Consider the following 15,387-nt stretch of genomic DNA (forward strand, 5'->3'; position numbering starts at 1 on the left):
ATCTGAAGGGGTGCCTACAAGGATGCTGGGGAGGGACTGTTCGTTAGGGACTCTAGTGACAGGACAAGGGGTAATGGGTTAAAACTTAAACAGGGGAAGTTTAGATTGGATATAAAGAGGAAGTTCTTTACTGTAAGGGTGGTGAGGCACTGGAATGGGTTGCCCAGGGAGGTTGTGAATGCTCCATCCTTGGCGGTGTTCAAGGCCAGGTTGGACGAAGCCTTGGGTGTCACAGTTTAGTGTGAGGTATCCCTGCCCCTGGCAGGGGGGTTGGAACTAGATGATCTTAAGGTCCTTTCCAACTCTAACTATTCTATGATTCTATGATTCTACATCTCTAGGCACTTTTGAAAACACTGACTTATACAACCAAAGATCCAGCCTAAGCTGTAACTTAGGAAAATGAGGCTTCATAATTTATCACAGATTCATAATTTGCCACTCGCAACTTATCCCTGTGGGCAGACTCCCCTTTCTCACCAACTGAAACTGAATAAACACTTCTTTACTGTTCAGCAGAAAGAGACCCAAGTCTTTTTGGAAACTGTGTTTGAATCTTAAGTGGTATCTCTATACTTCTGCTTGTCTGATCTTACCTTTTAAGTACCTTCTTTGGAATTCCTTCTGGAATTTGGCCATATTATGTGAGTCACATCTATGTGAGGGTTTGTATTTCAGTTCTTTAAAACAAGTGTGAGCAATGAAGATGTGACTTTTGCATTTAGGGCTGCATTTTCTTGGTCCTTCTTAAAGACACCAAAGATTCTGAACTGAAGATGTTTAGACTGTATTAGTCTTTATAGGAAAAAATTCCTATCATCGTTGCTGCCTCTGCAAAACAACTGATATGGAAAAGGAGCTAAATATATACTGGTGCCTACAAGCTTACCATAACATAGCAAATGTAACCTAAGATGCATTAGTAGAAATACTCCTAGCAGAGGCGAAGAACTCTAAGTGATGCAGTAACATCACCTCTCAGGGGCAGTTTAAGATTCTGATCATGTATGAAATATGAATTAACATGGGAAAGGTGCAAACAAAGGGCACCATGAAAACCGAAAACATAGTTTCTGAGGACAGTTCAGAAGAGTTCTGTTTCATTTAGGCTAACAAGCCAAATACTGAAACAGCATGCATGCTAATTGCCTATAAACACATCAAAGAGGTAAACAATAAGGAAAATATTTAATCCAGAATCATTATTGGCACAAGCAGGCATGGTGTAAACTAGCAGTTAATAAATTTAGCATAGAATTTTGGGGAATTTAAGTTTTATGTCAAAGATTTAATGGATAATTTGCAAATTTTAGGACTCTGCAACATGGTGGCAAACTAGTTCCTTCTGGCATGGCCTGTAATTTTATAAGCATAAGCTCTACAGATCAAAGGCAATTTTGAAATGTATTTTTAGCATGGTTCTAAACTACCAAGAGAAATTGCAGCTAGAATTACCATGTATTTTCAAGTTTTTGGTCTCAAAAGATGATTTTAATCATATATTCATCATGGTTTACACGGTGGCTGTTTGGCATGCAGCATCTGGATCTATTTGTTCCGTGCTAAGGACATGCAGAGAAAACAGCACGATCATAATCTTCAATTTAATTTAGGTTTTATGCATTTGTTTTCCTTTTTTTGAGTTGCATTCCCAGATGTACCGTGATTGGGACAGTAACTGTGATTGTATGGACAAGCAAATCTATATCAACTGACTTGTCTAGAGTGAGAAGAGAAATAATTTGCATGTGCCTATAAAGACAGTAGCAATTTCTATAAGAAATTAATTGTACTTTATACAGAAAAACTTTATTAGTTGCTCATGGCATATGGCCACAAAAAGGCAAATCAAAGATCGTAAGAATTAATTCTAAAGTAATGTCTTTAAGAAAAAGAAAACCAACCTTTAAATTATTGTGTTGCTAAAAATGTGAGGAGCTCTTGTAAAAGGAACAGAAGAATTTCAGTATGTATCAAGCATTATTCATATTCATTAGTCAACAGCAACTTAGTAGTAGTATTTTCCAAAAACATCCTTCATGCAAATGTTATCCTGCAGCAGGACATGCCCTCAGAGACTAATTTTATAGTAGCAGCTCTTTCCATTAAAAAAACAGAAGGCGGAGGAATCCACTGACTCCAAGATTTTCAGGCCATGAACCTGGAAGCCATTTTTTGTGCTTTCCCTGTGGCTGCCCACTGCTTTCCCGCAAGCACCTCTATGGCCACACATTGTGCTGCACCACAGCACACTTGTGTGGGCTCACAGGTGCCAAGGGCAGCAGGATTCTGCTACCATCATGGTTGCTGCCCGCACCCATCCAGGGACTGGTGGCTCTGGAACTTTTCAACAGCACAGTTATTCCACCTCACTTGCTTACCCCCAACTCAAGAGGGATGTGGACCTGCTTGATTGAATCCAGAGAAGGGCTACTGTTGTGGTTTAAACCCAGGCTGTAAATTAGAACCACGCAGTCTACTTCCCCCCAACCCTTTCTTCCCCCCACTCCTGGAGGGATGGGGAGGAGAATCAAAAGAATGCAACTCCCATGGGTTGAGATAAGAACAGTCCAGTAACTAAGCTATAACACAAATCACTACTGCTACCACCAATAATAATAATGATAAAGGAAATAACAAGGGAAGAGAATACAACACCTCACCGACCGATACTTCACCCCCACCCAGCAGTGATCCAGCCCTTCCGGGGACTCTCAGTTCTACATCCTGGGCATGACGTGCTGTGGTAAGGAATACCTCTTTGGCTAGTTTGGGTCAGGTGTCCTGTCTCTGCTTCCTCCCGGCTTCCCCTCCTCCCTGGCAGAGCATGAGACTCACAAAGTCCTTGGTCAGGGTAAACATTCTGACCAGCAACTGAAAACATCGGCTTTATCAGTATTATCCCCAGGCTGAAAGTCAAAACTACAGCGCTGCACCAGCTACTAAGAAGGAGAAAAAATGACTGCTACTGCTAAACCAGGACAGCTGTAAAGAGCCATGGGGCTGGAGCACCTCTCCTGTGAAAACAGGCTGAGAGAGTTAGTTTGTTCAGCCTGGAGAAGAGAAAGCTCCAGGGACACCTTAGAGCAGCTTCCAATACCTACAAGAAATCTGCAGAGGGACTTTTTATAAAGGCATATAGTGACAGGATGAGGGGGAATTGCTTTAAGCTGACAGAGGGGAGATTTAGAGTAGATTATTAGGAAGAAGTTCTTCACTGTGAAGATGGTGAGACAGTAGAACATGTTGAAGACAAGAACTGAAGAGAGAAGCTGTGGCTGCCCCATCCCTGGCAGTGCTCAAGGTGAGGTTGGACGGGCCTTGAGCAACCTGGTCTAGTGGAAGGTGTCTCTGCCCATGGCAGGGGGGTTGGAACAAGATGTGCTTTAAATCCCCTTCTAACCCAAACCATTCTGTGAATCACTTTGGTCATCATGTACAAGGGCAACTGTTGGAGGAAACAGATCCTGGCCACAGCGTAACCTCAACACCTGGCCTACAGGACAGGTCAGACTGTACCAGAATTAGGCTAGGGTCGCATTTTGCAGGACGACGCTCAGACCACGGTCCCCGCTCCTTCGGACAGACCGACCGACCTAGTAAGGTGCGGCCGAAGACCTACTGCGTGGCAACACGCGGAAGCGGCGGGGCGGGAGGGGCCGGGCTGCCGGGAGAGCGGCTTTCCGGGAGGGCGGCGTGCTGCAGGGGCGGGGCAGACCGGGCAGGGGGAGGGCTCGAAGAAGAGTGGGGTGGTGGCAGGCGGTGCTGGCGGCGGCGGAGGGGGAGGCCAGGCCGATCGCTCGCGCCGCCCGTCCGGCCAATGGGAGCGGCGGTTGTTAGCGGGCGGGGAGGTGGCGGCGTTGCCACAGCAGCGGAGGGACTGGAGCTGTTGGTCAGGGTGCAGCATGGAGGGGTTGGAAGGTGAGAGGCAGCGGCAAGGCGTTTCTGCCCTTCACCGGCCGGCGCCAGGGCCGAGGCTCTGTGCTGTGGCGGGGCGTGCTTGGGTGGCGGTGGCGGTGGGAGCTAGGGTTTCGGGCACCGCCTTCCCCGTTCTCGGACCCCCCTGCGGCGGCGCGGCGGCGGTACGGGGGGCGGCGGGGCTGAGTTTGGGAGTGCTGCAGAAGCGGGGCCGCGTGCCTGTGAGACGGCGAACAAAGGCGAGTGGTGGCAGTTCCCTATGCAGAGTGCGGCGGTCAGAGCCGGCCTCGCTGCGCTTTGTCTCGGGCGCTCTTCGGTTCTCCCAGCCGAGCTGCGGGGCTGTGGCCATGCCCCGCTGGCCCCTTCCTGCCGTGGCCAAGCTCAGAGCGCAATGGGCCTGCTCGGTGATCCGTAGCTGGAGGAGGGTGCGTTACGCGGAGTACGGCAGTGGGTCAGGCGGGTGTCCTTGCCAGGCATCCTTGTTTTGCAAACAGATGGCTAACGTGGGTGTTAGGATACGCTTATGATGCTAGGGAAGTGTTCAGTGCGGTGAAGACTAGGTATGTATTTGCTGAGTTTATCCTTTGCAACTTTATCCTGTGCCAGCTGCGTTAGTGAAGTTACCATCAGTCCCCAGAGTAGCCATCATAGCGTAGATATCTATGGTCAGATTGGAATTTATGAAGTTACAGCTTGCTGTCTGAGCATTTCGGTAGGCTTGTCATTACTGTGTTTTGCAAGTTGCTTTAACTCTACTACTAAAGAAAAAAACACAGGCTTCTTCTGAGTAACTTTCCCAAAACAGTCATTAAGTCTTCCATGCTGTGCTTCACTAGAGGTAAGTGAGTGCTTAAATAGGGGTGAGCACAAGCTAGCCTTTTTTCTTTATCCCTTCTAGCACAGTTGGAGAAGTAATTCTCCCTGAATTACTTTGTCTTCCTTCTTTGTCAGATTTTACAGTGTTCTTAGACATAGTGACTTCAAAGCTGTACATTTGGATACGATTTGGCATTAAAATCCCTATAGGTTCTCTGATTTACTCATTATGCTTTGCTGACTATTAATGCCTTTAAATTTGAAGGTGGTGTCCAGTGTTTATCAAATAATGCTTTATCAGGCACTCTGATGACAGTCCCGTGACAAATCTATGTTGCCTGTCCAGAAGGGGAAGACTTGCTTTAATTTTGTGCAAGCTGTGTCTTTGACTGCAATTGGGACTGCATGTCATCTGCAGCCCATCCATCAATTGATTTGACTGTGTACTAACTTACCAAGGCCAGCTATGCCAGCTGTTTCTAGCATCTTCATAACAGAGGGTGGGCAGAAAGTCGACCTGCAGGTAATAGCAGAAACCTGAAAGAACATGCCATTTTTGCAGTAGAACTTGTCCAGCTTCTGACTTTGCTGGAAATAGTTTACATTTTCTGTGTATTTTGGTAGGTACTAGGTGTGGAAGGAAGAACTGCTAAAGCATGGGTGAAATCTCATGTTTACTCTGTGAACCTTTTCTTGAAAGTACTTTCAGAAGCTACATCTTATCAAAGCATTTTTTTCATAATGTTCCTTCTGAGCACTCAAGATTAATTTGAGAATAGCATGGGTAATAAGCCATTTCTAGAACTTCAGATGGCATTGCATTGTGAACACTCATATCTTGCGCTGTTATCCAGCATCCTTGAATGCTAAAGTTTTTGAAACTAAAGAACATAGTGGTTTTGCGTTTTTGTGGGTTGCTTTGTGCTGTGTTTTTCCTTCTCTAAACAAATCATCGCAACATAAAATGCTTCCTTTTTTATGTCAAAACGTTTGAAGCAAGTGGCTTTGCTTTGATTTACAGTTTTTCAGTTTGAGCTGTCTCTTGGCACACATTAGGTTAGGCTCAAGATGAAGTTTCTGTAGAAAGGTGGCCATAAGACAGGAAAAACGTAAGCAAAACTAATAACAATAATAAATTACTTCATTGGGAATTATGCTTTTTTTCCAGGCATTGCTCCACTCAAGAGTAGTGTTACTGGTTGCCATTTTAGATTAAATTTGTGTTTAGAAGCACAGTTGCACAGTCATATCCACCTGACATGGAAGTATGGGCTGCTTCTGAAATCTGGCTTGGACTGCTCCCTCCCTATATTAGTGCTCAGTAAAATCATTTCCCAGAGCTGATCTGTACAGCAGGTCCTGGCAGTTGTGTGTGTAAGCGATGTCCTTATGGTGGAGGGCGGGACTTTGTCTTTTGGCAGCAGTCTGTTTTTATGACTGTGTAAGACCCCTCAGGCGCAGGATGCTTGGTCTGGACTTTCTTCCCTCGGAAGCCAATGCTTTGCTTTTCGGGAGCTCAGCACTACAGATGCAAGATGTGTTTTACTTCTGTTTATTTGAGCATGCTGTTAAATAATTTTGTAATGATTCCTTCATAACATGATGGAGAGTTCTAACTATATTCATGATTAGTTGGCTCATGGAGCTGCATTACTGGCATTTAAAAAGCTAAATATTTCCGGTGTTGCAGTTGCATTTTCTCACTACATGCAAGTTTAAGCGTTCAGTGAAATGGTGAAGTAGGTTGCTGTGAGACTGAAGTTTTTTTCTAAAATTTACTTCTGTTTTTTTTTTTTTTAAGTCAGTTACTTTATTATTTTATTTGTATATCAGTATCATTATATTACTAGATTCATACTGAAAGTGAAATATATAAAGTTTTGTAAAAGAAATCAGTGCACACTTGTGTCATTACAAGTGACAAATTTGATGTAAAATCTAAAGTCACTAGTTCACTATTTGTTACTTTGCAGCCCGTGTGCTGTTTGGCTGTTTTTCAATTTTCATTTAATTTACTAGTGAAAATACTCAGAGCAATAAACCATCAGTGTCTGAAAATGTAGTGATTTGTAAGGTGAGTTTAAAAATCCTTTCCTGAGTAGTCCACCATGTGCTGACTCTCAGGACTATTTTTGATGGGTTAACGTCTGCTGGTTGCTTTCACTGGTGGATGGCAAGAAAAAGCTGTCATGTTGGCATGTCTGTTGCTCCCTTTTTTGCTTGAAGGAGATGGAGGAGGAGATCCAAGCACACATTCCTGACTTCACATAAGCTGGAGCAGTCCAGTGATTGGCATTTGATTGGCTTCTCTCCAGTCTGTTGTTTTCTCTGGGAGGATGCCAGCAACAGCTGCTTGATCCGACTAAATGATGGTTCCCATGCTTGTTCCCAGCCCATCCCAGCGGGTCAGGACTCCTGCTGCCTAAAGTGTGAAGGGCAAAGGGGCAGCTGTGTCTGAGGGCAAAAGTCCAGCTCTCCGTGGTCAGTAATGGCAGCACTTATCCAGCCTCAGTGTTCTCCAGCCTGCGCTCTAGCAGCCAGAGAAAGCTGGTTGCGGTTGGGAGGGGATGGGTGGCTGCTTGCTCAGGAAATAGCCTGCAGTCTCAAACCCAGAGCTTTCCCATGCAGATGCCAAGTAGAGACTACTGTGATTAAGCATTTAGACTGGGAGCAGTCTGGGTGCGCCCTTGAGGTCTCATAAGAATAAGGCTTGCTGTGTAGCATCTTCTGCTGAGAGCAGAGATCTGTGCTGCAATAGTGTTTGTCCCTGGACCCTTCACTGGCACTGATAATGTCTGAGACACTGCACCCCAAACAGTGCAAGCATTCTATTTTAGGGTTTTATATTAGTAACGCAACTATTGACAGCAAATGCTTATACTTGCTTTGACAGGATTTCTGCATAAGCTAATGCCCAGTCCTGTTTTTCCCTGATACTATAGAAATTTTTTTCTGTTTTGAAAAAAAAGTGTAATATTAATACGAGTCTTCCTTTCCCTTTAGTATTCATCTTTCTCTTGCCTCACTGGATATATGCAGCAGCTTCCTTGCTTTGGCAGCCATTTTCTTAAGCTCCATTTGAGAGAGGCTCCTGCCTTTTTGAAATACTTCAGCTTTTTCTTTTTCTTTTAATAAATTTTGCAGTATTGTTCTTAAATCAACAAGTTCCAAACATTAAGGATTGAAATGCAAAACTAATATTAATGTATATTCTTTTTAAGCAGTTTTTTTGTTTCCAGTAGCCATTAAAACACTGATAAATGTGACTGCATTGAATTACTGTGTTTCACTAGGCATGTGTGCACCTCACTTAAATGATTTAATTTTGACATTTAATACACTATATAATTGTGGTCAATGTATTTACTTTTTCTAAAGCAATTATGTTTTTATTTTTTGATTAATGGTATGTTTTGGTGAAGCAACTGAAAGGAAATGTTTTACTTAAGGAAAATTCAGAAAGCTAAGTTTAGGCCATTATGATAGGGGAAGTGTGCTGTCAGAATACGTTTTACCTTTAAAAGAACGAGGTAATATGTGTAGACAGTAATTTGAGTGTTTCAGCTTAGTTTCTTCAGCATCTTGGAACCAGTAGATTTTACACCCTTTTCTACATTTTTTTATAAAATTCCTGTATTTTTAACTTAAATTGCAGAAACTAGATTAATCTAGTAATTGAATTCAGTTGGTTGAGTATAGTAGGAAGATGAATGTATTTTACCTGCACACACACAGACGATGTGGTTATTATAAAAAGCAGTTGTTTCATTTCAGTAAAATCAAGTTCTGGGGGTATGTTAAACAGTTGACTGGAGGGAGCAAACTGGGAACTGATACAATACAAATTAAAATTATAAAAATTGTCAGAATTGTTTCTAAAACATTATTTTATTGTTAGCTGAGTAATATTCTGATAAGCAAGAAGACTTAAGTTGGGATTGCTCTGTCCAATTACGTTTGTGTAGTAGAGTACAGAATTTGTTTGGGGGTCACTGGTGCAAAGCAGTTTCGGTTTAAGACTAGTGTGAGAAAGCTCGTCTTTGCTTGATTGCCTGCTTACTGTCATCATGGTGCTTGTAGCCTAATAGAGAAGAGTAGTGAGTTTATGAAGCCAGAGCAGAATTGTGTAACATATACATAGATTTTATAGGTCACATACTTTCTAGTGGTTTTAGTGAATCTTAAAGCTCATTAATAGAAGACCAGATAATGTATCTGGAAGTCAGATCGATCAGATAGTGCTGCTTATTTGCCTTTGGTTTTGCTGTGTTTCCATATGCATTACAGGGGAAACTCTCATTGATTTTTCTGGATAATCATCACAACTGAGTGCCTCTCTAAAATGTCTGTATATTAACACAATATGGGAAGAAATAGGAGAATTTGGAGGTCTGCATGCAGTTGGAGGGATAGGATCTTGCTGAGATCATGTGTAGAACAGCTCACAGGACTGCAGTGTTGAGGTGGATGAATACAGGCTGTTCAGGAAGAACCAGCTGGACCGCAAGCAGAGAAGTTGCCTTTTCTGTGCAAGAGCAGTGAGAATGCACTGAGCTCTGCTGTGGAGCCACCTGTGAGCTTATGGATCAGGGTTAGCAGGCAGACCAATGTGGGAAATGCTGTTCTGGGTGTCTGCTACAATCCACCTGATCAGGAAAAAGATGATGCTTCCTTCAGATAATTCAAAGAAGCCTCATATTCACAGGCTCTGGCCCTTGTGAACCACTCAATACCAGCTGGAGGGACAAATCAGCAAGGCACAAGCAATCTAGGAGGCTTCTGGTGTGCATTGATGACAAATTCCTGACTCAGGTGACTGAGGAGCTGACAAGGGGATTCATTTCTGCTGATGACATACCAACAAATGTTTGAGATGTGAAGGCCAGGGGCAGGCAGCCTTACCTGAAGTGACCAAGGGATGATTGAATTCAGGGTCCTGAGGGGAGGAAGCTGAGCAAATAGAAGGATCTCAACCCTGGACTTCAGGAGAGCAGGCTTTGACTTGTTTAGGGATCTGCTTGAAAGAATCCCATGAGATATGGCCCTAAAGAGGAGTCCAGGAAAGCTGGTTATTTTTAGTGTGACATTGGTATATTTTCCACATTAAAAGTTATGCTTCATGTGAGGAAGGGGGGAAAGAAAGACAATTGTAGAAAAGGGGAGTATGCCATGATGCAAGTTGTCTTGGCTGCATGCAATTAATTTCTCAGTCACAAAAAAATCCTTTGCCAAATCCTCCTCCAGGTTGTCATTTTAGAGCAATGGGATGACTTGATATGTTATTTTCAAGGAAGTTATACCAAACTTGCCATCATCAGTCTTGTTCAGTGGAATAACAGTAATATTGACAAATATAATGCACTTGCATTGTCAGGCTGAACAGATGCAAAAAGTGCAGAGGTACTATGAAAGTCTAACTCAGGCTTTTCAGCTTGAAGGAATGGAAGTTATGCTGCTTTTTATTATCTTTTGGAAGCAGAAATGACAGGTTTATACAAGATTAGATTGCATTGTCAATACAAAAGTAGAAGAGAATTCATGAGACTTTCCACTAAGATTAGGGGTAGATAGATAAAAGTAGATTGGTTTCCTATTTGTTATACAGTTGTGACTAACCTAATTGTATAAATATTTCAAAGTATGTGAACAGTTGAATACTAAGAGACAGAGCTGGCTTTGATTTTCTCTTTCTTCCTCTAACTCTTCTTGAAAAGTGCTGAATAGCATAGGCAAGAAGGGATTTGCTTGGTGGAGTAAATCATGCATGTTGTCAGTTATCAAGTAGACTTTACCAAAGCATGGTAAATACTGCCAGTTGCTAAGCAGTATGGCATCTTTGTCTGACTTGCATTTGCATTTCAGAATTCCTTTTGGCAAAATAAAGAAAACTTACAAAACTTACACCATTGTTGGTATACTTTTTTAAATTGTGTACATTGATCTTTTAATTATTTTATTTAATGCTCTTTAAAAATTGATGCTCTATATCATATTTGGCTGTTCAAAGAAGTGTTCCCTACCTATGTTGCATCAGTATCATTTTTAGGTGACTCTTGTTTGTAGTATTTATAGTACAATATATATACCTGTTTATAGTATCTGTCATTAGTCTTTTCAGACTATTGTTATTTCATGTGTTGATTAAAAATATAACCTAGTCAATACTGATCAGTGGACATGTTCTGGAGACTTGACAGTCACCAAAGAACTAGATGCTGTGGCTTGAGGATACAGATTCTAATTAATCTAGGAAAATCACTGTGATTTTTTTTTTTTTTTTTTTTTTACCCGAAATATGGAAATCTCAAGTGGAAAGTACCTTGCTTTTGGAGATGAGAGGGAAATTATGCGAAAAGCAATAAATGGAATTTTGTGGGAGAATTTGGCAAACACTCAAGTAATAACTTTCAGCAGTTGTAGATTCTTTGCTGGTTTCAAATAGGTACCTAGTCTCAAGACTGGAAATTGTACTGAAATGTTTCTGGAAGTTTGAATTCAGTGAGGCTTGGTTGTTGTGATTATCGCAGTTGACTGGCCCAAGTCATTTAGTGCTGTCACTGCTGCAGATAAATAAAAGGTTTTGAAGGGCAGTCAGATTTTGCAACATGACAAAATATTGGTATTGAGACTAAGCAAAGTCTTGTTTCTTTGAAGCTGCATTTTATATCTAGGTGCAGACATATACCTGGGTATACATAGCTCTTCAAAAGAGAAAACTGGAATAAAACTTCAATTAATAGCTGTTCAGTAATCCTGAAGACTTCTGCTCCCTCTAGGTGTGGAGTTTATTTACACAACTGCTTAATTTGTAAACATGACAGCAAGAGCTAGCATTATGCCTGTGACTGTCAGATGCAGCTTGTATGTATTGATGAGTTTCACATATTGTACTGATAAAGATAAATCTGAGAACTGGCAACTTACACTTTCTGCTGTAAATCAGTTGCTGTATGTGAACGTGAGAGGGGAGAGAAAAAAACGCAGTAGTTCTGTAGAAATCTAGGTTTTGAGGAGGTCTAAATTCATCTGAGTATTGAAAGCACTGGGCTACATCTGAGGGACTGACTGTACAGCTATGCTGTCAGACTTTGAGGGCCACCCAAACTTTACAGCTAAATTCCAACTTCAAAGTCAGAAAGTATGGGTAACTAGACTGTGACCATATTCAAAAGGAATGTGTGCAATAACTTCTGTGTAGGTAGAAAAACATGATTTGAAAGGAGGTTGTACTCTAGAAGTGGCTGGAGGAGGAGCTCTGGCTGGACAGTTTAGAAACACAGGCTATGAGGTAACTGTGGTGCTGTTAATCAAACTTCCAAGTTGTTTAATTTGGATACCCATCATCTTACCAGGTTGTACTCTTGTGTTTTTATTTAAGACCTGGTCTCAAGCAGACAGTAGAAGAATAGGGTGTAAAGCTGTATGTAATAGTTTTGGCATCACTTCAGCTGAAATACTGCTCCTTACTTTGGTATTCACATAACCATTCTGAACATAGTTCTCTTTTGCCTAAGTGTGTTTAAATTAGATAGCAGTAATAATTATGTCTTTCCCTTTCCAGGTTAACTATGGTCATTCAGGTTTAATACAAGCATGCTAAGTGCTGGTGATTAGTGGTATTAAAGACAGTAAAAGGAGAAAGAGGCATAGCTGCTGGATCTTAGGTCTTCTGTGGTTTTATAACCAAAATGATGGTAATCCCCGCATTGTTGTGAGACTTAAAGAAGACTGAAGAAAATTACCGTGACACTATTTTACTACCAGTTTCAATTATCAGATGCATTTGCCAAGCAAATACTTCGTCTGTTTCTTGATTTCAGTGTTCCTTCTTTTTATTTTATTTAAACCTCCTTCACCTAACATAACAACCATTTCTATTAACTTCTGTTCCAGAAGTGGTGTGACATTCTTGCGTGATATCTAATGCATTAAAAAAAATAAACCAACAAAATAAAGCAAAAAATACAAACCTTGAACCAGAACCCACACACAAAAAAATCCCCAAACCACAGTCCCACACCAAGACCAACTCTACTGCAACTTCAGCAATTTTATTTTTAAATTTATTTACTTTGGCAAATTTATTTTTAGATTGGATTTCATGTTGGTGACATTGCTAGCCCTTCTGTTAGGGAAGGCTCCTGGGCTCCTAGAGAGAAATATTAAGGTTTCATGATTATTTTTTATTTAATTTTATTTTTTTACTTTAAAGGTGGGGAAAATCAAAGAGTTATGATTTAAAAATTGAAAGGATAGGTGTGCAAATCTAAATGTCTGTAGGCTTCCCAGTTTCAACAAAACTGAAAGAGCTCATTTTTTAAAACAACTTCCTTTTGTGTTTTGGGTCATTGGTTTATGTTACAGGGGAGGAGGTGTTGTAGTAGAAATAGCTCTTGACAAATGTGATTGGGTACCTGCCAGCAGCAAAGGAGGGTAGGAATGCTGTAAGAAAATCCACCTCTGTAACTGTAGCTGCAGTGAATGCTAATTAGCATTTGTTATGCACTGGTATGTGATATATAAGTACTGCTCGATCAGGTGAGCTTTTATCAAGTCTCTTTTTAATGGAAGTAGTGAATGCTCCATCCCTGGTGGTGTTCAAGGCCAGGTTGGACAGAGCCTTGGATGACATGGTTTAGTGTGAGGTGTCCCTGCCCATGTCAGGGGAGTTGGAACTAGATAATCTTAAGGTCCTTTCCAACCCTAAAGATTCTATGATTCCAATATTGTAAGGCTTAATATTGCAAAGCCCCATCCCCAATTATGCGAAAACAACACTGTTTCTCTCACATTTTCCTTTTTTATCTCTGCACAGTTCAAAGAATGTATACTTTTACAGTAACAACTGTTACTTTTGTGAAGTATATGAGGTTACCAATCTGGAAAGAAATTTTTATCCTGAATTAAAACAAATAAGTATGGTTTTGGTTTTGTGTTTTTTGTTGTTTTTTTCTTTAAGATGAAGTTACAGTGCAAACTGGAGATCTGCTGCCATGTAGGATTTGTGGAAGGACTTTCTTTCCAGCAGCACTGGTAAGTGGTGTGAGTGAGCACTGTTGGCTTTTAGATCTGATAAGTTTATAGAAGAGTTAAGCAATGGTCACTTTAGCTAAATAAAGTAGGAACCAAGTGATGCTTGGGTTTTGGTGGGGTTTTTTTTGGTGGGTTTTTTCTTTTTTACCCCAAATAATTATAAATTCCACTTGTTTCAATTTTGAAGCGCCTTAGAGGGAGGTTAATTTTATTTAAGCTTCCCATAACTTTATGAAAATACATGCTTCTGAAAGCAGCCTCTCTAGGTCACAGAATTACTGCTTGCCTCTGTAGATGTAAGCCCTAGCATTATGCAGCCTCAGCTAGTAAATGGAGCGTTTTGTTAGCCATCTTCAACATACTGTGGTTTTCAGTCTTAATAGAAATTGGACTGTCCTTAAATATGCATATGGATATCAGACAGCACTCGATGTAAATACTGCTTACCTATTATCATTCTTTTTTTTTTTGCAGGGGGCAAATACAGATGCTCCCTATTTTTCATTGCCCAAAATTTTGTGTCCATGTATGTGCAGTCCTGGATTCCTGTAGTTCTGCTTTAAAAATAATGGCTGGCATAGATGTTTGAGTGAAAGCAGTCTGATCTGATTTACCAAGAGTTGGGCCTTGTTTGCTGGTTGGCATACTGAGAAAGAGGAAAAGAACATGTTAATAACTTACGTTGAAAGCTAAGTTCTGTATTCTCCTTCTTGGTTTTCTTCTGTTTGTAGAAAAAGCATGGACCCATTTGCCAAAAAACTTCTGCCAAGAAAAGGAAGACATTTGATTCCAGCCGACAGAGAGCAGAAGGAACTGACATTCCCACAGTAAAACCTCTGAAGCCACGGGTATGTTGTTATTTACTCTGCATATGAACATTTTAAGCAAACTATGTATGCATTATAATAAAGCTTATTTCTGCTGGTGATTTGTGATAATTAGATAAACTAGGATCTAGAAGAAATTGAACTATAATGTTGTGTACTAAAATAAGGCACGTACTCAGCTTGAAGTAAGAGCTTCAAACATATAAAGCTCTTTCTTTTTTGGCTTCTTAGCCAGAACCACCCAAAAAACCTTCCAACTGGAGACGAAAGCATGAGGAATTTATAGCTACTATACGAGCAGCCAAAGGACTTAATCTTAAAGATGGTGGGAAACTGCCTCCACCACCTCCGCCATCGTATGACCCTGGTACGTAAAACAATCCTGTTCTTTAGAGAATTGTGGGGTTTTTTTCAGTTAATTTATAAAAAATTGAACTGGAAAGGAATTTGTTGGAATACAATAATCACAAGTTCTTGAAGTTAACTATTTGATTATCCCCATGCAGATGCTGGTTTGTGACTATGGATCTGGCTAGCTACCATCCTGTGTAGCTTTCAAAGCCTATGACTGTTTTAATGAATCAAGAGATAGCTAAGGGCAACTTACAGCTTGCTACTGTCTTATAAATCATATGCTGGACAAACAGTTTCAACACCTTGTTTCTGTCCACAACAGTGGAACTGCTCAGAGAGAACAGACTGCCTTTTTAATTAGATGCTGGACACCCACAACCTATTTACATTGTAGGAATGCACTTTGACTGTGTTCTTCAAATATAGTCTCTCCTATTTC

At 41.0% G+C, this 15,387-nt stretch overlaps 1 protein-coding gene across 1 annotated transcript in view; it reads left to right on the forward strand.

Annotated features, from left to right (window-relative positions):
• Positions 1-3,863: 3,863 nt before the first annotated feature.
• Positions 3,864-15,387, forward strand: part of ZC2HC1A (zinc finger C2HC-type containing 1A) — a gene marked incomplete at its 3' end in the record, with an annotated part of 31,059 nt that continues 19,535 nt past the window's right edge. Inside the window, exons 1-4 of the mRNA XM_080609996.1 lie at positions 3,864-3,921; positions 13,694-13,767; positions 14,499-14,615; positions 14,826-14,961. Coding sequence (XP_080466122.1) covers positions 3,906-3,921; positions 13,694-13,767; positions 14,499-14,615; positions 14,826-14,961 — 343 coding nt within the window. The 5' untranslated portion in view covers positions 3,864-3,905. The remainder of the gene's footprint in view (positions 3,922-13,693; positions 13,768-14,498; positions 14,616-14,825; positions 14,962-15,387) is intronic.

This window comes from Psittacula echo (assembly GCF_963264785.1).
Source record: "Psittacula echo genome assembly, chromosome: 2".
Taxonomy (NCBI): domain Eukaryota; kingdom Metazoa; phylum Chordata; class Aves; order Psittaciformes; family Psittacidae; genus Psittacula; species Psittacula echo.